The 25762-nt window shown below is 36.3% G+C and overlaps 1 protein-coding gene across 3 annotated transcripts in view; it reads right to left on the reverse strand.

Annotated features, from left to right (window-relative positions):
* Positions 1–25248, reverse strand: part of SOS2 (SOS Ras/Rho guanine nucleotide exchange factor 2) — a 43872-nt gene extending 18624 nt beyond the window's left edge. The window contains exons 1-17 of one of the 3 annotated variants that reach the window (XM_081939809.1): positions 24950–25248; positions 20179–20304; positions 18205–18336; positions 15993–16157; positions 15507–15710; positions 14584–14727; positions 13043–13153; positions 10439–10537; positions 9135–9262; positions 8231–8886; positions 8054–8135; positions 6564–6686; positions 6249–6352; positions 4745–4961; positions 3527–3646; positions 2897–3059; positions 966–1083 (exon numbers count right to left, since the gene is read on the reverse strand). In XM_081939809.1, coding sequence (XP_081795935.1) covers positions 966–1083; positions 2897–3059; positions 3527–3646; positions 4745–4961; positions 6249–6352; positions 6564–6686; positions 8054–8135; positions 8231–8886; positions 9135–9262; positions 10439–10537; positions 13043–13153; positions 14584–14727; positions 15507–15710; positions 15993–16157; positions 18205–18336; positions 20179–20304; positions 24950–25039 — 2782 coding nt within the window. In that variant the 5' untranslated portion in view covers positions 25040–25248. Of the gene's footprint in view, positions 1–965; positions 1084–2896; positions 3060–3526; positions 3647–4744; positions 4962–6248; positions 6353–6563; positions 6687–8053; positions 8136–8230; positions 8887–9134; positions 9263–10438; positions 10538–13042; positions 13154–14583; positions 14728–15506; positions 15711–15992; positions 16158–18204; positions 18337–19169; positions 19281–20178; positions 20305–24871 lie in introns of those variants that run through there. The other 2 variants (XM_081939808.1, XM_081939810.1) reach the window with 2 other exon arrangements.
* Between the last annotated feature and the right edge of the window lie 514 nt (positions 25249–25762).

Consider the following 25762-nt stretch of genomic DNA (forward strand, 5'->3'; position numbering starts at 1 on the left):
CAGCCTTTAGAAAAATTAGCCTTAAATGGTAACTATACATTAAGTATTGCACTACCCTTTTGAGCTTTAGAACATCTAGCAGAAGAAGTTGACATTTTATATTATGAGAATGCAACAAGGAAATTTTTGTGGAAGATTTTTTTTTTAATTTGCTGCATCCGGCTAATAACTCAACCTATTTCCATGCGTTGTTGCACTGTGTAATAAATTATATAAAAAAAAAAAAAATAAGGGGCAAGATTCCACATGTCACATGACATGAAATGTAAAATAACATGTAATGAACACAATTTATAGCACATTTTGCAGTGAGACATACAGTTGTACCCATGTCTGTTCACTAGAAAAAGACCCTAAGATTCCTCTTCTCCCCTGAAGACCCTACATACTTCCCCCAAGCCTGAGATGACTTTCGATACATTTCTGAATGGTGAGAAGGAAGTGAAAGTTTTGCTGTCCAACTCCGAATAGCAGCAAATGAAAAAAATCTACTACCTTCTGTTGGATCAACCATAACTTAAGACTGACTCAATTTCCTGACAAAATTAACTCAGTGACACCTCAGAGAAGCCACGTCACTAAACCATTTTGGACCATTAACTAATAAGCTTGCTAACTTCTAGTATGCCTTCCAGTAATATGTTATGTCTTTAGATCCCCTCCCCTAAATTGGGCTGAAATATGTAAAAAATAGATAGCATTTGATGTTATACAAAATAAACTTAGTTAGCATGGTACTTCTTTGGAACCATACTCTGAAGGCATTTCAGCAATCATCTCAAATCTAAATACATTTTAGTTTTCATACAAAAATTAATCAAGGAAAGAAAAATATTCAGCAGAAAAGCATGCTCTCAAAAGATACTGTAAAATACCCCAAAAAGAATGTCATAATTTCCTTAACCATTTATGAATTAACAGGAATATAAAATACAGCCATTTTTTGTCTCTGTTTTGTAACTTACCAAAAAAAGGCACACATGGTGGATTGATTGATTTGAGTTTAGCAAGATATTTTTTAAAGTGATCCTGACTTAATTCTACTGCTTCATCTAAAATTTTCTTTTTTCTTTCTTGCAGTGCCTGATATTGGATAGAAAAACATTTCCACATATTGATATTGTAGGTTATATCTGTGTAATTGTCAGTGCTGACCAGAAATTGTGAAATCTTCACAACATCTCTCTAGTCTATATCATTTCTCAATATTACTTGTCTTTGCGGTCCATAATTATGCCTTATACATAATCATCTTGGTTGCTATATATTCTCTTTTTTGTTATTAAAATACATGTTTTAAGGACAGAAATCAATGGCTGTAGTAAAATAAAATAATAAAATGTACATTTCTTTCTTTAAGTATAATGCAAAATAATTCAATAATTGGCAGAGTAAAATGGAACAATGAATGTTGAGCTAGGTGCTAGGATTTACTTTATATTATCACAGATTAGAAACCTTATTTAATCTCCACAAAAAATCTCTTTCATGATTTATCATACTATATTGTGATGTGACGTGATATATGTGTTGAGGTCCTATACAAAAGGCAGGATGCAAAGTTGATAAACAAAGAAAGCGTTACCAGTGTCTTGTACATAGCTTGTTTCTCTCCCTCCCTCCCCCCATTTTCTTATTCCTTTCCCTCCTTCCCAGAATTTCCTTCCCTGCATAGGAGAGATTGCTTGGATAAGCTGTCTCTTCCTAAACTGCTTTTCTTTGTGTGCAGGCAAAGATGCTACTTGCTTGCAAGTTACCTCAGCTTTGCAACCTTGATTAGTTAATTAGCACCAGTGGTGAAATTCAATTTTTTTTACTACCGATTCTGTGGGTGTGGCTTGGTGGGCGTGACAGGGGAAGGATGCTGCAAAATCCCCATTCCGTCCCCACTCTGGGGCCAGTCAGAGGTGGTATTTATTCTCTGAACTACTCAAAATTTCCGCTACTGCTTCTCCAGAACCTGTCAAAACCTACTGAATTTCACCCCTAATTAGCATCCAGATTCAGTTTGGACTGCTATGTGAAATGGGCATGATCCTAATCAATTTGATCCCAAAGGCTTCCTTTTGTATCCTTAAGAGGTCTGGCCAGGAGCATGTCAAGCCTGCTGGCACCAATACACATACTTAAAAAAAAATCAAAACAATTTATTTATATATTTTCACATTAGATACATAAGTGCTTGATGAACAGCGTATTGTCTGGATCAATGTATTTTTATACAATAATACTTTTTCCACTCCTAATTTCTATCTCTGCTATCCAACCATATATAAAAAAGTCCCATGCTCGAAAATACTGTCTTCTTTTTATTTTTAGTGTCAGTCTATCCATTTCTGCACAATCTAAAAATGTTTTAACAATACACATACTTTCAAAGTATACTACCCACTGTGTGCTTGCTTACTCTCTTGTAATCTCTTCCTTTCCAATGAGTGTAATCATAGACATTGATTTTTTTCCTTGCTAATTATCCCAGAACCAAGGTGAGCATTCCAAAGGGTGGGGGACCATGGGAGATGGGGAAGGATTTTAAGATTTGCCCCTTTCCGCCAGCTTCCTTGTGAGAAGTTAACCTTCCCTGTGGTTAGGGTTCATCTGGCTAACTGAGGTCATAACCTGCTGACATTGTAAATATTTATGGGGCTGTTTCTTAATAATCTTTTCTAAGCTTTATTAAAGACCTGGTGTCTTTCTTGGTCCTCTCCTTCTTTGATGTCCATCCTGCAAATTCTAAATTAAGTGTACACACATAGATTATCAGAAACACTTAGTTTGGGAAATAATTCTCACCATGTTATTCACATTTGCACTGAACTGCAGCTGCCATTAGTATAAAACTGTAGCTTAAAATTATCGGTCACACTTTGATTAATGGTCAATCACCAAGACTTACTTCAAAGGTGTGGTCTAGTCTGTACACCGAGACAGAATTCATTGCACTGACTATTTCAAGAACTCCATTGAAATTATTTAAGTCCTGGAAAACCTGCAAAATTTCTATAATCCTGCTTAACACAGCCACTCGCTCTTCAAAGTTTTCCATTTCTACTATACACCTAATTTAGAAAAAGGAGAAGAAAAAACAGTACAGAGGCTTGTTGGATGCTATTTTAAAACTATTGTCATATTCTCATTTTGCTCCTCCCCCAACATTAATTCAGATGTCCTGTATGAATAATACCATCATATATTCATTTATTAAGTACATATTTCTGAAAGATTTTCTTTTTGTTTAGCTTTCTTCAAACTTTCCACTACAAATCTGTCCCATCCTTAGCAGCTACACCAGGCACAAGAAAATACAGTCAACTGATAACTATTGTGTGGCCGTAAGACTCCAATGCAGTGTGATACAACAAAATTGCTCACTCCTTTTTTGCATGTTTACAGTTGGTGAATTTAATGGGCATTCCCTTTTAACCCCGATAAACATGGTTCCTCCTCAATGTCACACCATTCTGTGCAAATTCTGGCTCTTGAGCTGATACAAGTTGCATATCTTGATATAAGTGACTTTACTCACTTTTCAAACCAAAGTGTAAGATTCGTTGTGTGCCGAATCATTTTCAGCAGGTTTGGGGAATTAATTTCTTTATCTTCTTTTGTCCACACACTCCCAACAAGTTCTGAAGGCTGGACAGCCCTGATACAGAAACAAAACAAAACAAAAGAACTTTGTGTAGGAAGGTGCAGATGTGCACAGTTGGAAGAGTATAATATACAGAAAATTCAGAAGGGCTGCAGGCATTTCATTTAGTAAAATTACAGCGTCATAATCTGTGTAGATACTATGGGCCTTCCCTTTTTACTTGCTAAGCAATATGATGGCATACAACTGTCATTCCAAGGGTCATTTTTTTAAATGATAGTAAACGTAACTACCCTATTTGTTTGACTTTTACATCACTCAAAGAAGAAAATAGTAAACATGAGTTAGATCCACAGCTTGAACATAAATTATTTTTACTTTCTTCTAGAAATAGCAATATTTTGTTCAAATGCTCAGTTATAAATATATTTAGCACTGTATTGTACTTTAGGTGAATTAAAGCATGTTACGTATATTGTCTCAGTACTTAATAGTCTTACTTCTGAAAGTTACTTTAATATCTTTCTTCACATTACTTTGAAGGAATAAAGATACGGTACAACTTCTGAGTTAGTGACCTATTGTATTGATTTCACATATAAACTGCCTTAAGATGAATCAAAACACTGCTCTCTTTGGTCCAGGATTACCAGACTTAGCGTTCTCCAATCTTATTCTCAAAATGTGGTGGCCTGAAACTCCCATCAGCCCAATAACACGAGTCAATGAAAGGGATAATGGGAGCTGTACTCAGGACACCCTTTATGAGGTACTCCAATGGACAAAACTAAGACTTCAGACAGAATTCCTTTTCAAAGCTTCTATCTAAAATCCTTTTAACAGAAATTATTATAATAATAATAAAACTTGCAGACACAAAATCTATGCTCTAGTACCAAACACTGTGCTTTATTCTGTTACTACTTATTGCTAACATACTTCAATCAGTATGTTACATTAGCTTATTACTGAAGGAGTACTTATAGTACTATAAATATCAAACCAGACAGCATTGGTACCGCAATCATGATATTGCTCTATACTGTACTTTTCAAATGGACTTTGCACAATGAATTTGATAAACAAAGGAACATTTTGCTATTTGACTTATGCAATGGAAGGAGTTGTCAACCTAACAAAGGAGTGGTCTACCTGTAGAGATCAGATTCCAGGAGAGTTAGCTGCCGAGCAATCTCTATGGGATGCAATGTCATGAGGTCAAATGTCTCAAACTGACGGCTGATATGCCACTCAATTGGAGGGGGAGGGCTCTCAAATGTTATATTATGGCTTATGCCATTTGCATGAGCTTGTTTTTTCCTCCTGATAATCTTTGCAATGGATTCCACCCACTTCTTCATGGATTTGCCTGGAAAACACATCAGACATTGCTGGTAGATTGTATAAAGGATTTCGATATCAGAGATACAAAGCACAAATTCATTGCTCTTTCATGCAGCGTGTGAAACAAAACAAACTTCCATTACAGGTGGTCCTCGACTTACAACAGTTCACTTAGAGATTGTTCAAATGTACAATGGCCCTGAAAAAATTAACTTATGACAATTTTTCACACTTGCAGCCATTGCAGCATTCCCATGGTCACATGAACAAAATTCAGATGCTTGGCAACTGATTCATATTTATAATGCTTGCAGTGTTCTGGGGTTACATGATCATCTTTTGTTATCTTCTGACAAGCAAAATCAATGGGGATGTAATATTCACTTAACAACTGTTTTACTAATTTAACAACTGCAATGATTCACTTAACAACTGTGGCAAGAAAGGTAGTAAAATGGGCCAAAATGCACTTAACAAATGTCTTGCTTAGCAACATAAATTTTGGTTTTAATTAAGTCGAGGACTACCCATATTAATAATTAACATAAAATATTTTATAAATCAAATTTGAGATAATAAATTGTTTAGCAAATACATGGTATGCACTTCTTAAAATGTATTCTGCATTGAAAATGCAGTGTACAAGGAGACATTTGAGGTAAATTATTATGTTTGTCCCATTTTTAAGTAATGAAAATTAGTTTTAATATGCTGTAGCAGAATACATATGATTTTTACAATCAGGCCAATAGCATTTAAATTGCAAAAGTAAGGAAAACCTTAAAGCCTGGTCTTCTAATTTAGCATTATAGTGACCAATGAGATATGCAGGCTAATACCCAAACACATCAGAAGAAATCACTACCACTGAACTTAAATTGGTGCTAAAAACACAGCATACCAGATGTAGGCTATTGAAAGGAATATCCTATGCCTTATTTTACATAAAGCCTACATTTAAGCACGCTCTTCTCACTTCATATAATAATGAACACAGGTTTCCTAAAATGCATTAAATTAGGATAAGAAATGTTATTCAGACTCTAATTTTAATGGAAGCAGCAAAGCACAAAAGCAGAAGCATTCAGAAAGTTATGTAATGCCTTTTTTGTAAACAGAAAAAGGAAATTGATATAACAACATTGTCTCATAATAACTGGAACTACCATTGTCTTCTGATTCATGAATAAGTGCAAATCAAAAGAAAACTCAGGATTTGTAAAAAGCTACTTATTTCCTAAAGACTTAGGAAATAACCGTGAAATAATGCCGTGCTCACATTTAAAGAAAATTATCAACTAAAATTGTATACCTCTTACAGTGGAAATAAATGTCTCCAGTCTATTGAGTAACTCTTGGTCTCTCTCAAAGTCATAAAAATGATGTTCTACCCAGTGCCGAAACACATTCAATACCCTTAAGGGGAAAAAAGGGAGAAAAGAGATTTTTTAAAAACTATTTTTAATTTTCACAAACAAAAGCTGAGATCTCCCAACTGATGGTAAAACAGATATACTTAAGTGAGATGACATCTGAAACAGTTTCCTCAATTGAAAAAAAGAGAGGCAGGGCTTGCTATGATAACAAATCATAGTTTGAATTGTTATAAGGAGATAAAAGCTCAAACCTGAGTTGTACTGGCTGGACATATTCCTTGCGAAATCGTTTAAGGTCTGCACTGATTGGTTGTTCTCCTTTCTCTATTGCCAGCCTATCGGCTTCAGTTGGTTCAGGTTCAGGGATTTCAAATCTAATAAAGACAAAGAAGATGGAACAGTCACAGCAGATCCAGAATACAAAGAAAAGAGAAAGATTTGGAAACACATTCTTGATGATAACTGGAACAAGGGATAAGAATTTCTTCATTTATTCTTGTTATATTTATTCAATAAGACTATCAGTGGTTTATTGTATTCTAATCAATATAACTAAACAGATATGTAAAATACAGCTAGTAGAACTAACTCCCTGGCATCCAGCATCTGATATCAAGATCTTAGTCATCAGGCTTAAAAATTCAGAATGCTCTACAAAAGTTTGATCTTAACTCTTTTTAAATATTGCATTTTTATATTTTTGAGGATCTATGTATTCATTAATCCAATTCATTTTAATATTTTTGTACCAGTATCAAGTATCAAATAAAGTATTTCTATCTCTTTTCAAAGAGTTCAAATTATCTTTACTAATTTTGATTTGGGTTCCACTTTGTACATCAGCAACATGATTCAACTGTAAGACTCATAGTAGACATGCGATTTGGTCACTACTGATTTTTTTATTGTAATGGAAGCCTAATCATCCATGTAATATACAAATGGAATGCAGCTGCCAATTACAGAAGAGTAATTTCTTTGCCATTGGACTGAGCTTGAATGTTGGCAATTCAATCATTTCTCTCCAGTTTTTTCATAAAACATAACAATTACTAAAATCCAGATTATTTCAGTTTCTTTTGACCTGTTTTTTTAGTCTTTTCTTCAAAGTCAGGAAACCAAACAAATGATCTGAAGGATTCTGAGAAAGTCAAAATTTGGAGTACAGGTCAATATTTGTACTTTCATCTTTCCCATGGATTGTAATAGAATACTGTAATTCTGAATTTGTAAGGTTTCTGAAAACCCATTTTCATCCTTTCATCCTAGTATCAAATTCCAAACTTGTATTCTGCTTGGGCAAAACACTATGAAAACTGTTGTCACATTTTTACAACTCATGCTATGTGCTGCATGTAATATTTGATCCAGTTGTTCCACCAGGACTTAAATAATTACTACTAGTATACCACCAATTTCCAAGCATTAATGCAGTGCTTTATTATTTCTTTTACAAGAAAAGAAATCTTTGTCCAGCAGACTTTCTTCATTATCTCTTTTTAACTGAATCCAAACTGTTTTAGCTTTATACTGCCAAACCACACAAACCTTTCTAAAAGCTTTATATAATTAAGTATGTATTCTGAAAAGAGGAGATAGGAAATGCCATTAAAATAGATTGCTCAAAAATAAATGTGCTAACATTTAAATTATTAAAATAGCTTACCAACATGGTGATTTTATTACTGTTACTCTGAGATAAAAATTCATCACAAAGGAATTGGGAAGATTTTTTATTTACCTTTCTATCAACAAACTTAGGAGCTCTTGCGGCTTACAAAAGGAGCGATATGTGGTAAGGAAAGTACGTACAAAATTAGGATCTAGAAAGGCAAGCACAATTCCAAATTAAGTAATTCATAAGTCATAACTCCCATAAGTAAATAATGTAAAAACATTATATTGGAAATCTAGATACCTGCATACATGTGATAAGTTAGTCTTTCAATGAGTTTCACCACAGTTCCACCTTTGATGATCGGAATCCCATTCCTGCTCTGAAGATTGTCCTCAAAAACCATGTTCTCCTCAGAGTCTTCCACTGCAAAACGATAGATACTTGGACTGGGGAGTCGTAGGGGCTGCTCATTCTCTTCTTGCAATAGTACGGCATCCAACATTCGGTCAAGAGTGCTACGATACTGGAGGGAAATCAGGGCTGCCATCCAGTTGTTCTTCTCTTCAGCAGACTTGGCAGCAAAGATAAAGCTGTTCTCATCCTTAGGCACCAGTTCAAAGGCATTTTTGTATTCACAAGTGTCATCTTTATCAACTATATGGACTTTCCTCATAATAATCTTTTCTTTGAGTCGGTATTCTGCGTTGCTATAACCTGGAAGTCGGGACTGCCCATGGTTGGCTTTGCAGCTGATCATTAAACCATCAAAGAGAAATACATGTCGTTCATGCTTGGCGCCTACTCTTGCCAGTGTGCCTTCCATTATAAATTCATTACAGCACTGACCAATATCTTTGCCTTCCCAACCATCAATGTTTTTCTGGATCTCATTCATTTTTTTTATGGCCAGATGCTTGCTTCTTATTTGGCGGTTGTAGAACCAAGACACAGGCTCCCTAAAAGCATAGTTTATCAGATTAAACTTGGCAGTTACCAACTGTAGTCTGTGCAAAGCAGATATGCTTACTTTTAAAACAAAATGTGTAAAAAGGCCTTAACAGAAGGAAAAGAAAGTGTCAGGGTGCTGACTCACAGCTTTAATTCCTGTGACATTATCTGCCTTTCTCTTCAAAGGTCAATATATTTGCTAATGTTCCCAAAGACTAAACTGCGGCTAGAATAATGCCATGACTAATTTTCTTACCCAGGTCGACGTCTAGGTGAATGTTTGTTATAAATGCGTTCCATACTACATTGGAGATTCAGGAGAGCTGTGATGGCTTGTTTTAAACATTCACAGTCTTCTTCATCTTCACTGCATTCTTGAAGTTGCTGAAAAAAACAAATATTTCAATTTTATGGGGAGTTAATTTAGGAGAGAAGAATTTATAGAAATATCTGAGTAACCAAAATACAAATTGTATACAACCTAAGTATACATTTCCGTGCACACTGATCAAAACAATTATTTTAGCAATTCAAGTGAACAAAAATGATTAGTCCAAACATAAATGTCAGTGTGTATTTCAGGCAGTTGCACATACAAATAATTCATCCTGTTGATACTTCTTAAAAAATTTCTAAAAGCATAATTGAAATAGCAGTCAGAATATATTACCAAACAGAGTTGCAAGTCATTTTTTGTTATGTTTTCATGATAAGCATAAATTTAAAAGCACCATGATTGGATATTAGAGCAGGACATCTGACAAAAGATATTTAATGGGTTTTTCTAATTCTATATTTAAATTTTGAGTAGCCGTGATAAAGAGCATTCTTTGAATGTCAAATGTTGGACACTTTCTTCTGCACACATTACAAGTTCATTTTCAATTACAATACTGAAAGGGAAATAAGATTTTAAGGTAGCTTCAACAAAGAGAAGTTAAGGATGTAAAAAAAGCTGATATAAACATTTTAAGAAAATTTCAACTTTGAAACTATTTCAGAAATTTTGAAATATGGAAATGTCATGAAGTTTCATGCTCCAAGCATTTCAGAACAAAACATTTTGCACACTTTTAATGAAAACAAATAGTTCTGAGTAATGCTAAATTTAACATTCTAATTATCAAGGCGTTCATATTTCTCTTAGACCTCACTGACACACTTGAATCTGGTGCTTACAAGAGGTATCAGTCTTTAACTAATAGAATCTACAGAACAATAGATTTGGAAAGCACTAAGCTGGGAAAGGCTCATCTATCAGCTGGGTATATTATTAACTCATGCTAATAAAACATAATTGTCTTTTTAATGTATCTATAACTTGCTGGCAAATATAGTAAATCCGCATTTTGTTTTTTAAACTCCAGTACAAACACTAGTCAAGCTAAAATGAAAAATTATTAAAAACGACAAAAGTAGTAAATAGTTTACATGTTGAAATGACCAAATTTGGTGTATGAAACAGATGCAACATTTTTATTTAATCCAGATTTAATATATTTGCACATTCAATTTGTATATAGAATTTACTTGTAATTTATTTTAAACAGCGTATCTCACCTGTAGCAATTCAAAATAGTGCAGACAGTGATAAACAGGCACTAACATGAGACGTGGTAGCACATATTGTACTGCTTCTTTAAAGCCATCAGCAATTGACTGAAGGAAAAAAAAGTAAGTCTGGTTTCAATGATTGTCTTAGGAAGAAGAGACAGAAGATATTCAAAATTATAATGTGAGCTGTCTAGAAGCTATGAGAATGACATACATGTTTTGTGAAAGATGGATGGACGGACAGACAGACAGACAGATAGATAAACATCCTTCCTATAGACTATCCTAACATTAAAAGCCTTTACAATAATTTATTGCATCTAGGAGGATGGGAGGAAGGTTTTATGAACATTTCAAAAAAGTAAACCTTTCAAACCACAATTACCCACATTTTGTCATCTCTAGAGTCTTTCTAGAGCAGGGGTCTCCAATCCCCAGGCCATGGCCCATTACTGGACCATGGCCTATTTGAAATGCGTTGTGCAAGAGGCAAGCTGGTGTTCATGAGCAGTTCCACTTGCGCATGCAGTGCCCAAAAGTGGAGCTACATATGTGCGTGTGTACCAGCCTGCCTGGTTCCCCTCTCTCACCTCAGTTGAGCTGCCAAACTGCCTACTCCCAATGCTCCAAAAGGAGAGTGGTGAGAGCAGAGGCTGAGTGGGATGAACACATCCTGCTCAGCTTTGCTGACTCACCAAGGCTGCCTGCAAAGGACACCAAATACACATTTGAAGCGTGGGGCAGGCTCAATGAGTCTAAAGGAGCATGAGACCCCCCCCCCCCCCCAAGGCTTCTCTTCTCTTCTTTTGCTAATGGATGAAAGGCTTTGGGAGGAGCAATATCACACTGCTTCAGACCTTCCATCCCTTTGCAAAAGCTTTTGGCATGGAGAAGCCTATAGGAGGGCCATGGCCTATTCGGAACCAAGCCACACGAGAGGTGGGCCAGTGCATATGCGCAGCTCCACTCGTACTGGCCGCGCTCCAAAGGGCTTCCATTCTCTCTTGTGTGAGTGCCACAAAGCTTGGGGACTGCTGCTCTAGAGATTCTGAGAAAGAACTTAGTTCAGTGACAGATATATAATTAAACTGTAAAGACCAATTCAATCATTGTGATCTTAACTAAAGAATCATGGTAAGTTATGGATGGCAAATGTTTGCTTGTCAAACAATACCACATTTGAGAAAACAATATAGCCCATTGAAAACCATGAACTTTATAAATCATAAATATAATCTATAACCATAGCCAAAGCAGCTACATGGAAGTATAGGAGCCATGGTGGCACAATGGTTAGAATGCAGTACTGCAGGCTACTTCTGCTGACTGCTGATTGCCAGCAGTTTGGCAGTTCAAATCCCACGGGCTCAAGGTTAACTCAGCCTTCCATCCTTCCAATAAAATGACGACCCAGGTTGTTGGGGACAATATGCTAACTCTGTAAACCACTTAGAGAGGGCTGTATAAGCACTGTGAAGTGGTATATAAGTCTAAGTGCTATTACTCTAGGCAATCTTCAACTGAAGGAAGGAAAAAATATCTTTATTAGACCAATGAAAATTATTAATTGCCAGCTTTCAAAAATTCTTATAAGTCTTCATTAGACAGAAGAGCTGAAATCCAGAAAACAAGAGGTGGAAAGTTATATGGCTAATTTTTTTTTATTATGCCTGTGTAAATGGTGGTGCTTAAATGTTTGTTAATCCTTTTGAATGTTCAATATTTCTGCATAAATATTCCTTAAAACATATATTCTCCATACTAGCTTTATCCTAGAACAAAGATTCTAAGACTCATTAAATTAATGAGTCAAAATATTATACTTGTTTATTATTTATTGAGGAAAATGATCCAAAGCTACCTATATGCATGTGGCAGGTTATATGAACCTCTAGGATTATGAGTTCATTTGAAGGAGAAATTAGAATCAGATGTTTCAATCAATAGAATGATAATCAGATGTAAGTGTGGGCAGTCCTGCCTTGAAGAACAGAATTCTGGGAATTCACTATCAAATCAGATCTTTACAAAGCAGGTATGTGAAAGCGTGTCAAGGCTTGAACAAAGGAGGTTTCTGAGTACATCTGAAAAACAGTTGTTCGCAAGGCAGGAAAAGGTTATAAAACTATTTACAAAGTCTATTTATAAAATCTACTGTCAGGTAGATTGTATACGTATGGGGGCAATTTAATGCTATTTTTACCCTTCCTAAGAGTGATTGAACAAGATCACACTGAACAAAGTATTTAATACTACATAAGGTCTCAAAGGTACCAGGTATCATCTAAGGAACTAAAAACTTCTCTTCTAATGGCAAATGCCAGCGTTCATCAGGACAACTCTGAACAAGAATGGTATGCATGGCACTGTTATAAGGAGAAAGCCACTACTCTAAAATAAAAATACTTCTGTCCATCTACAGTTTTGACCTCCCAACATTGCAAATCCACAATCCTAGCAATACAAGTAGGAAATGATAAGGGTTGGAATTCAACAATATCTGGATTCTATAATTTAAATTATTTTATCAAGATTTGCTAACATATGATATAGATATTTTTTCTGTTTTATTTTTATGTTAGAACTTTCACATTTGTTCTGTATATATACCTGGAAGTGTAAGGCCACAGCAGGTTTAGCCATTACATTATTAAAATGTTCTTGATATTGTGGTGAAAGGATTTCCTGTGATAAGGTTTCATATGGGTCAAAGGCTTGTTCCTAGAAAAAAAGAATAAGCATTGTAAAATATGTGATTTAGAGAAATTACTAATTACATAAGAGACGTTTTAATAGTTCTACTTTTACATATTTAATGGAATATCATCTATCCAACTTGGATAATGAAGTACAATTCAAATTAATTGTCACTAATTTTTCAATAAATATTTTTTTTTAAAAAAAGAGAAGGGCATCTAAATCACCTAAACATCATCCAATTGGACCAATATACAGCAAGGATAACTTTATCCAAATACATTTAAACATTATATAACTGTAAGTATAATATATAGAACACAAATAACTAGAAATCTTTCATCTGAAAATGAATCCAGTGATCATTTCAAACACCCAGCATACATATCAGTTCATCTTAACAACATGCTATAGTTTAGAAATCAACATGACTATGCGAGTGATGTACTTGATATACAACAATTACATAGTCCTATTTAGTTCCTGTTTTTCCATTAGCTAAGTGTGAATTGACAAATCACAACTGAAAAATTCATCATTGTTTTTAGAGCAAGCCATTAAATATCAGAAAATTCCAGTTACTGAAAACTGGGAAATGGAGAAATGAATTTATGTGCTAAAGGGAAGAAAGAAGGGCAATGCAAGAGCATTTCTATAAACAAGCCATGTTTTAATAGTATTCCAATACTGAGTTACACCCAATTTTATGAAGATCTGGTTGTTCTTAAAGATAATATTTATGTTTAATTGATTGTGTTTAATTAAGCTGAAAATATATTAGGTGCTATCAACAAGTTTTCCAAAGAACTGCTCTACATATTATAGTTTTAAGAAAATGAATAAATCTGCAAAGACTTTTGAAGTAGAAAGGCAAACTATTAGTATCTTCTAATAAATTACAGAAAAGGAAGCTATGACCACATACTGTATGATATATTCTGCAACAAACCAGTACTTCAGAAAGAGTACAAGACATTTCATCATTGCTTTCTGCAAGAATATTTTGTCATCATGTTTGACAAAAGAAACCACTACAGTAATTTACCAATTATTAAACCATAACTTTGACATTCTTTAATTGCTAATTAGCTGAGAAAACATGATGCCTGAATTAGTACTTTTCCCATTTAAGATATTGTATCATTAACTTTGTATTTTTAAATTCAGACAAACATTGGAGGAACTCATAATGAATAAGTAGGATTTCAAAGAAAAAGACTTTTTAAGTTTGCCCACCATGTATATTCTTCAAGTCTGTATTCCCAGTTATAAAAAAGTTTTATAATAAATGCATTATATGCCTGCACTTTAATAGGCTAAATATATATTTGTAGGTAGAGAGGGAAACAGAGTAATCCTCCATAGCAGAAGAAATTCATTCTTAACACCCCCCCCCCAAATCTGAATTAGTCATGCCCCACTGAATAATAAATGGAACAGCACTGCTAACTCACTTCTGCTAGATCTTCAAAACAACTGCCAACCAGGGGATGAGGACTACTTTCATCAGTCATTTCAACTGTGTCCTCAATTAATCCCAGGAGCTTCACTGTCAATTCATGGATATCTGTGATGTTGCTGAATATCATGTCAATATCCTGAGGAAAAGAAAATCCATTCTGAATGTGTATGTTTTCACATTTGTTTTAAATATTCAGCCATTTGATTAAAAATTATACAATAGTTTAAATTAGACCAAAAGATTAAGGAAAATTTTGTATTGTTTTAGACCAGTGTTTCTCAATTTTAGCAACATTAAGATGTCTGAACTTCAACTCCCAGAATTGGCTGGAGAATTCTGGGCGTTGAAGTACAGGTATTGAATGTTGGTAAGTCAAATCGAAAGAATTTTAGACTTGATGAATTATTTTATATAGTCTCTTTATCTGTACAAACTTCTGATCTGTTATAAAATGCTTGCCCCAACTAGTGTTTTTAAACAGACATTTATGGAAAAAGTGGCATTTTACATAAGAAGTCCTGCTCTTTTTAATGGGAAGCATTCACAGAGCTGAACTTCTCCATGTGTTATGCTACCAAGTCTCCAAATACCTTTAAAAGACTTGCAGTTGTAACAGTATATGGCAAGATGTAAATTGCAATTTGAATGTGTTTTATGATTTATTTTAATTGCTGCATCAGAATAAGGTAATTCATTTTGATTCCCTGAAGAAAGAATTTGTTTGCATTTTTGAAAAATAACACTTTAAAAAAAAAGAGAAACTAGAAAACTAACATGAATAAAGCAGATTTTTAGTTACCTGTTGCTCATTAAAATAAGATTTCAAGAGGGGGGGAGTTTTTACCATAATTAAATTTATTTCAAAGCACAAATTGTATCACAACAAAGGGCCAATTTGGCAAAGGACTGACTTACATTGGGCATGAACAGCTTTTTGTTAGATAGAAAAGCTTCTCGAAATACTTTTATGATCAAATTTAGCTCCCGCAGATACTGTCTTTCATCTGCAATTTCAGTCCTCACAAGATCATAGTAATTAAGTTCACCAGAAGAAGAAGGCTCTTCCTCACATAAGGAAATCAAACCAATGTCATCTTGATCAAACATATCCATTAATACCTAAATAGAGAAGAGATATTTTACACATGGGCAAATATGAAGTTATGGCCTTTTTGAAAAACTATTGAATTCAATATTTTATTGACTAATAAATTAATAATACATTTTTTGAGAGAAGTGTCATAATTTCTTTGAGTACATGTTATTGACACAGAAATGTAATTTAAAGCTGCTCTATAACAAAGATACTATTTATGGCAAGATGAAATAGCAAGAATACCCAACAACTATATAATTAAGCTGAAATATTTACATAAATTTGGGATTTCCATAGAATCTCACCTTATCAGCACACATGGATACTTTAATGTCCTGTTGGGAAATCTCAAAATGTCGTATGTTGAAAACATAATTGCCAGCCAATTTTAAGATGTCAGCAGAGATGTATTCCAGGACAGCCACAATATAAAGAGACATGTGATAATCTATTTTATAACCAAGAACCTCCTGAAAATTAACAAAAAAGAAGATGTATAAAATCCTATTTATTATGCTTTTATCTGAGCAAAGTCAGACAGCTGGGTACCACAGGAATACTTACATACAAGGCAACACAAAATGAGATAATGAAAAACATGTCTCTGATTACCTCCTCAAAACCATCCAAATCCTTTGTAATTTTGGCAGTTTTAAGAAAGATTCTGGCAAACTATTGTGAAAGTGATAATCTTTTTCAGGGGAAATATTCAGACATCACACAAGTTCATTTGATGACACCTCAAATGAACTTGTGTGATGATAGTTAGTGGCATAAGGAAAATTAAAGTAGGAGATTATGCCCTAACAAAGAGAAATATAAAATATCCTTTTGATGGTGGCCTGGGGAAAATTGAAGGGAGTGGATGTGTCAAAACAAAGAAAAGGGAGAAGACAGGAACAGAGAAGTGGGACAAAAGACTTACTAGGGAAAAATCAGACTAGACTGTTATATGGGAAAATATAAAGCTAAAATAAGGGTTTTATTCCTAAATATGACAATAAATGGAGTTATTGATTGAATATAATGGAAAGATAATTAAAGGTTAAAATATATGGAATATGTATAAATATGAAACTGATATGGGGAGGTTGTAAAGCAGAGATTCGTGATTCACTTTTATACATGATAATTCAACTGAGTTGTGAATTGACTGAATATGACAATAGAAGGACAACTAAGCATGGGTTAAAATATATGAAACATGGATATATATAGAACTTTTAAGATGATGAATAAAGTGAGATGCTTACTGCTTGTTATTCTATATAATAAGGGAACTGTAATGAACATTGAACAGCGAGGATTGACATTTATAGACAATTAAGGGTAATGTAATCCAAGATATGGAAAAATGGAGAGGGAACATGAAATACACCTACAATGGGAAACTACTGAGATTTAAAGACAGAATCACAAATTGGGGGCATGTAAGGATGTGTAATTATAAAAAGATAATGATGAGAATAGTTGGGAATTGTAACCAGGTCTACATCTCGGCCAAAATTAGGCGGTGGGGAAGGGGGGTATTAAAAGCACAATGACTATATATGTATACTTTTTTGTTCTATTTTTTTTAAAGGAGGGGAATACATGTTAAAATTAAATATGTATATTGAAAAGGAATTAAAAATACCATCAACATAAAATGGAGCTTGCTCAGAAGCTGAAATACACCAAGTAAATGAAATGAAGAGTGGGAAGTAGAGGGGAGAGGTAAGAGAAGAAGAGAGGGATAAGGAGAGAGGGCAAGGGGGTGAAGAGGAGGAGAGAAATAAGGAGTGGAAAGGGGAGAAAGGAGAAGGAGAGAGGAAGGGGAAGGAGAGAAGGGAAGGATGACAGAAGGAAGAACGGAGGTAGGGAGGGGGAGGGAGAGAGGGAGAAGAAAGAGATGGATAAGGTACAAATATGGTGTATGGAGAGCAGAAGAGCCAATAATTGTTTTTGGGAGTTGATGGTAAAATGAATTGATGTAAACATTTAATAATACAATATGATGTTGGCTATGTAATAGTATACATGTGATTATGTTATGAAAAGGAAAAAATAAAAAATTTTATAACAAAAAAAATCATTTGATGACAACTGCCCCCCCCCCCCCCCCCCAAATGTTACTTCATGATGGAAAGGGTATAAAAGATACGCACTTTAACTTGGGAGTCAATGATCCTGCAGAGCACATACAAGCCTCCAAAAAAAGAAGTATAACGTCCATGTATAATACTATACTATACATACTATTATGAGGCTGGTGCCATTCTGGGTTTCTTTTTACCCACAACTAGAAATGGTATTTCTTTCTTTGCTTGAATCTTTTCCCCTTTTCTAACCACAGGACACACACTTTTCTTTCAAGAAAGGGTATATTTTTCTGCATGTCTAGTTATATTCTGCTATTTCACAATTACTTTGTATTTTTCAGGGAAGAGTGTCTTAGTGAAGGACAGAAGAGGAAATTATTAAATGTAGTAATTAAAAATGTCATATTAAATCACCAGTATTTTTGTCCCAGTATACCTTTAATAAAGGATGTATTTTGTCCACCGGCAGCAGCAGAGGATTTCTTCGTTTTCGCTTCTCAATAGCTGACTGTGCATCTGCAATTGCCCACTTGTCAATTGGATGAGGAAATGTCTTTTGAACACGCTCCTGTCCAAGTGCAAAAAAACCCCAGCTGTCAAATTCTCAATAAAAGAGAGCCAGATTTCTTTCTTTAAATTTTGCTAGAGTATATTATTTATTTCTCTGAGTATTCTTTTCCCTTCCAAACAACAGCTATGCAGCATTGCATTGGTTCAGAATACTTTTCAAATATTATTTTTATTTTCGATTTAGGAAAACAGCATAATGCATAGGAACTGCACGTACCATTAGGAATTAAGAATAAAGATTCTCTGTCACAAACTTTCCATAAGTACCACGCAATTTCTCTTGTATGCTTTAATGAAGAACATTATAGGTAGTCCTCGACTTACAACCACAATTGGGACCAAACTCTTGATCGTTGAGTGAAGCAATTGCTAAGCAAGATGTCCACCTGACCACTTTGCTCCATGATTGCAATCCCATTCTCTCAGTTGTGGTATTAAGCTATTGAAGTATTAAGAGCCATGGTGGCACAGTGATTAGAATGCAGTATTGCAGACTAATTCTGCTGACTGCCAATTGCCAGCAGTTCAGTTCAGCAGTCCAAATCTCACCAGCTCAAGGCTGACTCAGCCTTCCATCCTTCCGGTAAAATGAGGACTCAGATTCTTGGGGGCAATATGCTGACCCTGTAAACCGCTTAGAGAGGGTGGTAAAGCACTGTGAAGCAGTATATAAATCTACGTGCTATTGCACAGGCCATTAAGCAATTGTACAGCAGTCCTTCAGGGAATGGGGCAGGCCCTGGGAGGTTCAGCACCCACCAGCACATGAAAATTGCCAGGGCTGGGCGGGCCAGGCCCTGTTCTTGCCCCATCATGCCCAGGTCCACTTACCTTTGCTTTTTTCTATAATTAAGGAGGCGGGCATAATGGAGACAAGGAGAGGGCCTGGGTCTTCTGGCTGTGGTGGGCAGAGGGAGGGCCATGGTGTGGAGGAAAGAGAACCTTGGTGAGGTTGGGAGAAGTAGCCAGTGAGCAGGATGAGGCCACCAGGACCATAACAGCTTTTTGTGAACTGGTGGATGGCTAGAAGATTAAGAGATAGGTAGGTGAGGGGAAGTTGCAGTATCCATGCAATTGTAAGGGCAGGCACACTACTAAGTGCCAAATTTTAATCATGTTACAGGGGGCACTGTAACAGCTATAACTTTGGGCATCAGTCATAACCTTTGTTCAGCACCAATTTTGAACAGTCACAGAATGAAATTTAGTGACAATACAATGTTACAACAGTACTACAACTTACTTATAACCGTTTTTCACATTTACAACCGTTTCAGCACCCCTATGATGAAATGATCAACATTCAGATGCTTGGCAACTGGCATATATTTATGACGGTTAGTGTCCCAGGGTCATATGATCACCTTTTATCACCTTCTGACAAGCAAAGTCCATGGGAAAGCCAGATTCACCCAACTACTGTATTACTAACATGACAACCTCAGCGATTCACTTAACAACTATGGCAAGAAAAGTCATAAAATGGGGCAAAATTCACTTAGCAACTGTCTTCAATTGTGGTCATAAATCAAGGACTTCCTTTAAAGGTCTACTGTCAGTAAACTAACTCTCTAAACTATCTCTCTAAAAATAACATGTTGTTGGTTTTATATTATGTACCACAGCTTATAACAGATAATATTGATCAGTGTATCCTGATACCATTTTTAAAATTCTCCATATTTCATGATCTATGTTATTAGTTTAGAGAAGTAAAATTCTCTCCATTGCATGATTTAATTTGTTAAATTTTTTAGTTCCTCTTTTCATACTAGCATTGTTTTGTGAGGAAACACCTGCTTTCCCCCCCCCCCGCACCTCACATGTACTGCATTCATACCTCCACATCTTGAAATGTCCGTGGCTGTGCAATGCATAACTTATTTAACAGTTGAAGAATTAGTTCCTCGATGTAAAAGAGGGAATCTTCCTTGGCTGAAAGGTTGGGATGGACTTGCTGCTGAACCTGCAGAAAGATATAATTGTTATGTTCAATCAGAAGACAAATTAATGAGTACAGAGATACTTATAACCATACTGTATCTCTTATAATTTTAAAAAAACTCATTTTTCTTAGTGCTCCACAATAAAATGTCCAATAATGAATATTTATGTAGAAGGATACAGGTAAGCTTTTATTTCATTAACTAATAACTTAGTGTTACCATCTTCTGTAATGGTTCAAGGCCGTGGTATGTGAAAGGGAATGGAAAAAATGCTGCTAAATTTAGAACTATGAATCATGCAGAAATATTTTTACCCAGTACTTTCTTGAAATTCCCTCATTCTGGAAAACACCCTCTTTTAGATGACTAAATTTCTGAAGATATAGAGCTTTCAGAAGTCTATCAACCAAACTAATGTGTGCATGCATACATGTTTACCCCAGCTGAAATAAGTTACCAGTATTTTGAAACTTGTATTAAAATTAATTTAGCAGTTATTTACAACATTCCTCATAAACTCTGACAAGTTGCAGTTATTTATAACTTTCCTCACAAACTTTGAAAAGTGATTAAGGCACATAATCAGAAAGTATACAAAGTAGCCCTCCCTAGGGATAGCATGTCATACTTACAGAAGAGTGCTAAAAAAAAGCCATTCCTGAATCACTCATTATATTAGCCATATCACCATATGAGAGTACTTAAGAATAGGTTTTTGATGAAAAGGTTCCAATGCGAATATGAGAGCAAAAGGCACTCCTATGACTCAAAGCCATGGAGGACTTAATAGGTTAAAATCCTAACATAATATGATCTTCTCACATAACTAGTCATGATCTTTGGCACCATGTTCTTTACTAAAAGATGTTTCTGAATCTTCTTCAAGGAGAACCCCACATAAAATGCATTGCATTAATCAATTAACTGTGCCCATCTGAATTTTCTACTGATAACTTATTTCATTATGTGAAAAATATACTTTGCCAAATATTTGCATGGGATTTTTTTGATTATCTTTCTCTAACCATTTGCACCTCATAACAATAGCAATATTGTTAGCAATAAAGAGCTATAGGGCTTCAAGACTATGAAAGGCTCCTGCAAGAAGTAGAATGCTTGTGTACAACTAGGTTCAAAAGACAACTCCTGATAGTTTATACCACAAAATATGTACACACAAAACAAATACAAAAACCCGTAAATACTAAAGATGAGCAGTTTCTAATGAATTATTTAAGTGATGAAATGTTAAAAATAAATGAAAGCATAATATTAAAAATATGTCCTTTAATTAATTTCAATTCCTGTTGACAGTCTCCAAATACTTTTCTTGGCTAAGTTAGGAAAGTGGTTTGCCACTGTTGCCTTCTGGGATGTTATTTCCACTCGACCAAGAGAAAGTTATTTTCATTTTATTGCCAAGAAAACTGCTGGATGCTCCATCATTTGGAGTTGAGACTAACCCAAATACAAATTACCTTTTTAATTTAGTGATATGTGTCCAATTCAAATACTTTCTAACCCCCCCCCCCCGTTAGTTTTTTGAAGTTACAGTAAAAAAAAAAAAGCAAATCTTTCTACATGCAAACTTGTATTGTAACTGAGAAAAAATATGGACAAACATTTGTCCATTTAGCTCTATAACAAAAATAGCAGACAGATGAAAGATAATCCAGCAAAAACAGTTTTTGTCTGTCATATCAAATGATTTTTTTTTGGTAACTATAAATCATAAAATTTATGGAATGGAAAAGACATATTTCTGTATTTTTTCATGGAGCGAAATAAAATTTGTATAATACAAATTGTACAAAATTTAAAGTGATCAGAATAGCAAGTAACTTCTCACTGAAATTATTGTTTTAGTATCTCTCACATACTAAGCTAAGTCCTAAGTATTGCTCTTGGAGCAATAACATGTTCCTTGAAATCTGCCAGGCTTGCCAATTTAATTTTTTTAATTCTTTTAATTAAAAAAATGAATGGAAAGCATGCTGCAAAGCAAAGTATCAGCCTCAAACATAACTTGTATTTCCATAATTCCTGTGAGTATTTGGAGGCATACTCAGGGGAAAAAGTGTGTGTATGTACACACATAAATACATACATATAAAAATATACATATCTACCAGTAACAACAAAGCATTCAATTTATTTTCTTTGCAAAGAACCAAAATATCATGAAATTATATTTTGGTTCTTTGCAAACAGTGCCTATGAGATGTTCTCAACATTCCAAATATGCTCACTTGCCATAAATATGGAGATGGAGGGAGAGGGATGTATACCCAAAGTATAAATGATGGTTTACAAATTACAAATACAATTACAATTCGCGGACAAAATAAACTAGGCCAAAATATATATCTGGGTTCACATACAGTATTAAACCACTTAACTTGATTTACTAAGCAATCCACAAATGATTGAATACACAAAGTATACTAAGCCATAAAGTATGTGTTATAGACTCATGGGTTCATGCAACATAATAAATCAAATAAATCCATTGTGTCTTAGTTCAGCACATGAACTAGGTCAAAGAAAAATGCTTATATAGTTCTCCTGCTTGTCATTTCTGAGTTTTGAAAACTATTCAAAAAAGAAATATATACTGCTAATGATTCAATTAGAACCACATCATGACTTCTTAATACAGGAAAGCTCCATCTCAATTCAAGCACAAAACTCTTGCACTTTTCCTGAAATGTAATACTATGTTATAAAAACCAAACTTTACTAAATAATACAAGACAATCAAGACAATCCTGAGTTTCTTAGACAAAAGGCACATTCTGTGACTAGATTTTGACCGGTAACAAATACCCTAGACTGGAAGGATACAAAAATTGGTGTGTGCACAGACAGATAAGTCAATGACTCAGATTACTAATTCATTCACCATGCTAGGCTTACTATGAATCCATCACAGCAAAAGGACTCATTCTTGTTGAGTCAAAAACAAATACACAAATCACATTACATTGTCTGGAACAGCATCACCAGCATCATACCTAGACTGAATTCTTTATTCAAACAATAGTCAACATCATGCAGTACAAACACCTTAAATTCTGCAGTTTGTGTCTTCCTTTCATATTTTTATAGTGTGTTTGAGTATGCCTACTATATTTGCAGTTTCCATACACATACAAATCTACTCAACTGCCTTCCTTACATAAAAATTTACAGGAGCATGATGATCAATATGATCACAATATCAATGTGCATACAAAAGAGGCAAATACAAGGCAGGAAGTGTGTCGATACAAGGAGCCAACTAAAGAATAATATAGAATGATCTTTGTAATTGTACAGAAGAACATCTGAATCACATAATGACAGAAGATGCCTTTTGGCAGTTCCATGTAAAAAGAACATATAACATACAGTAACTGTAATCTTCCTCAACACAGTGCCCAGGTCCTGGACTACAACTTAAATTATGCCAGCAAGAAGGGAGTGCTCGGTAAAATAATTTAATAATCTGAAAAGGATCTGAGTTAAGAGATGTTGAGTTACAAGATTTAGGATATACAAGAAAAAAAATCACATTATCACAATGTATGTCCACTTTCTCTATTAACTCCGCCTGTCATAAACTGGTTGAGAAGCACCTCAATGGTGATCATGTGACTGCAGGATTCTGCAATGGCCATAATTGTGAAGATTGATGGCAAAGGTTTTTTTAGTGTCATCTTAATTTCAGTCACTCCATGAGGTAGTCGGTAAGCAAGGATTACTTGCATTATATCATTTGTTCATTGTTAGAAAGAAACAATGAACTTCAGGAGTTTTTAGACAATGTACAGAACAGTCTATTTTCTCCCCCCACAGCAATAATGCATATTAGTGGGGAACTCCACTGCAAGCAACTGAATTCAGTTGTTCTCAATTCGCAATTACAAGATAGGCAGGTCCTAGAAGTAAAAACCGGGGGGGGGGGAAGGGGGGGCAGACCCTGCCCACACCAACCCAAAGTCCTTGGAAGTAAGGCAGCATACAAGTTTAATTATCAACAAGTAAAAAAGTTTCTCTTGGGAAAGCATAGGGAATTTCCACACAGCCACAGCTTCCCTCTTCTAACCCTGCAGAGAAGTCTTTTGTGTTTTACTGACGTTGAACTCCAGGAACTCGCAACGGATATTCTCACAAGAACCTTGGGAGGTAAGCTGAGCTGAGGCGGCGCGACCGACCCCAAAGCCCCTCAGTCCATTCGCACGATACAGAGCAGAATCCGAAGCCCTACATCGCACCTGCAACGCGATATACGTTGTGAGAAATCGGTGGCGGAAAAAGGAAAGCTCCTCAGCAGGATCTCCTGGCGCCTGAGGTGGCACGGAGAGCATTTGGCTTAGGCAGGGCAGCTTTATGGAGAGGTTAAAGGGGGCGTGCCCTGACGGGGGCGGCTCCCTCAGGCTCGGAAAGGGACCCTTCGCGTGAGGTAAACTGAAGCACGCCGAAGGGGGGGGCAGGGAGCGGGAGCCCTTTGCCGATTGACAAGAGGAAAGATCCCGCTGTCCGGGAGACGCCTGGCAACGGGGGCGGGCGGGCGAGGGGGGGGGGTGTTGCTCCGCAGCTCCCCACCTTGAAGCACCGCGTGCGAGAGAGAGCGCCCGCATTGACAGGACGCCGCCGCCGCCGCCGCCGCCAGGAGGGACTGACCTTACGCAGGGCCGGCACGAGGAGCCCCCGCCATTTCTGCCCGTTCTCCTCGCTGAGGAACTCGTAGGGGGGCGGCTGAGGCGGCTGCATAGCCCTTCTTCTTCCTCCCGCGCCTTGGGATGGGATGACGGGTTGGGGAGGGGAAGGGACACGGAGCCGTTCCACTGCTCCCCGGCCCTGCCCGCAGGCCCGGCCAACCGCGGTCACATCCGTGTCTCCCAAGCCGCCGGCCCCGCCGCAAGCCGCAGCAGGCGCCGCCGCCGCTCCACTTTCCCAAGCCTGGGCCGCGGCTGCCTCGGTCTCACGCGCACTGCGCAAACGCAGAGGCCGGCCTAAAGCAACCGGGCAGGGTCCAGTTGCGCTCTCTAGCGGCCCCGGGAAGAGGACCGGAGGAAGAGGGAGTCGGCCTGTCGGGCAAGTGCCAATGGGAAAAGAAGGCGGCCCCTTCGGATACACAGTGGAGGTGGGGCCGCCGGCTTGCCTCGCTTTTCCCTGAGGATGGCTTTTTGCTCGACAGTCGCTCAACTGAAGTGCTGGCGGAGAGCGATTCTAGTGCCAGGAAGTCCGAGGCTAGGAAGAAATAGGAGGCTTCGCGGTTAGGCGGCCCGTTATGCTTTGATACCTTTGCCGCCTCTCCTTCGATCGAGCTTCTTCTAAAATCACCCTCGGGTACCTTTCAGAGATACCCCTCCAATCTCCTTTCCGTTAATTATGTTGCCAGAGTATTGTGGAGAGTTGAAGTTCAACACATTTACGGTTTGCGTTGCCAATCCATATCTATTTCAAGTCAAGGGGAGGAGGGGGACAGGAGTA

This window comes from Natrix helvetica, assembly GCF_964273705.1.
Source record: "Natrix helvetica genome assembly, chromosome: 1".
Classification (NCBI taxonomy): domain Eukaryota; kingdom Metazoa; phylum Chordata; class Lepidosauria; order Squamata; family Natricidae; genus Natrix; species Natrix helvetica.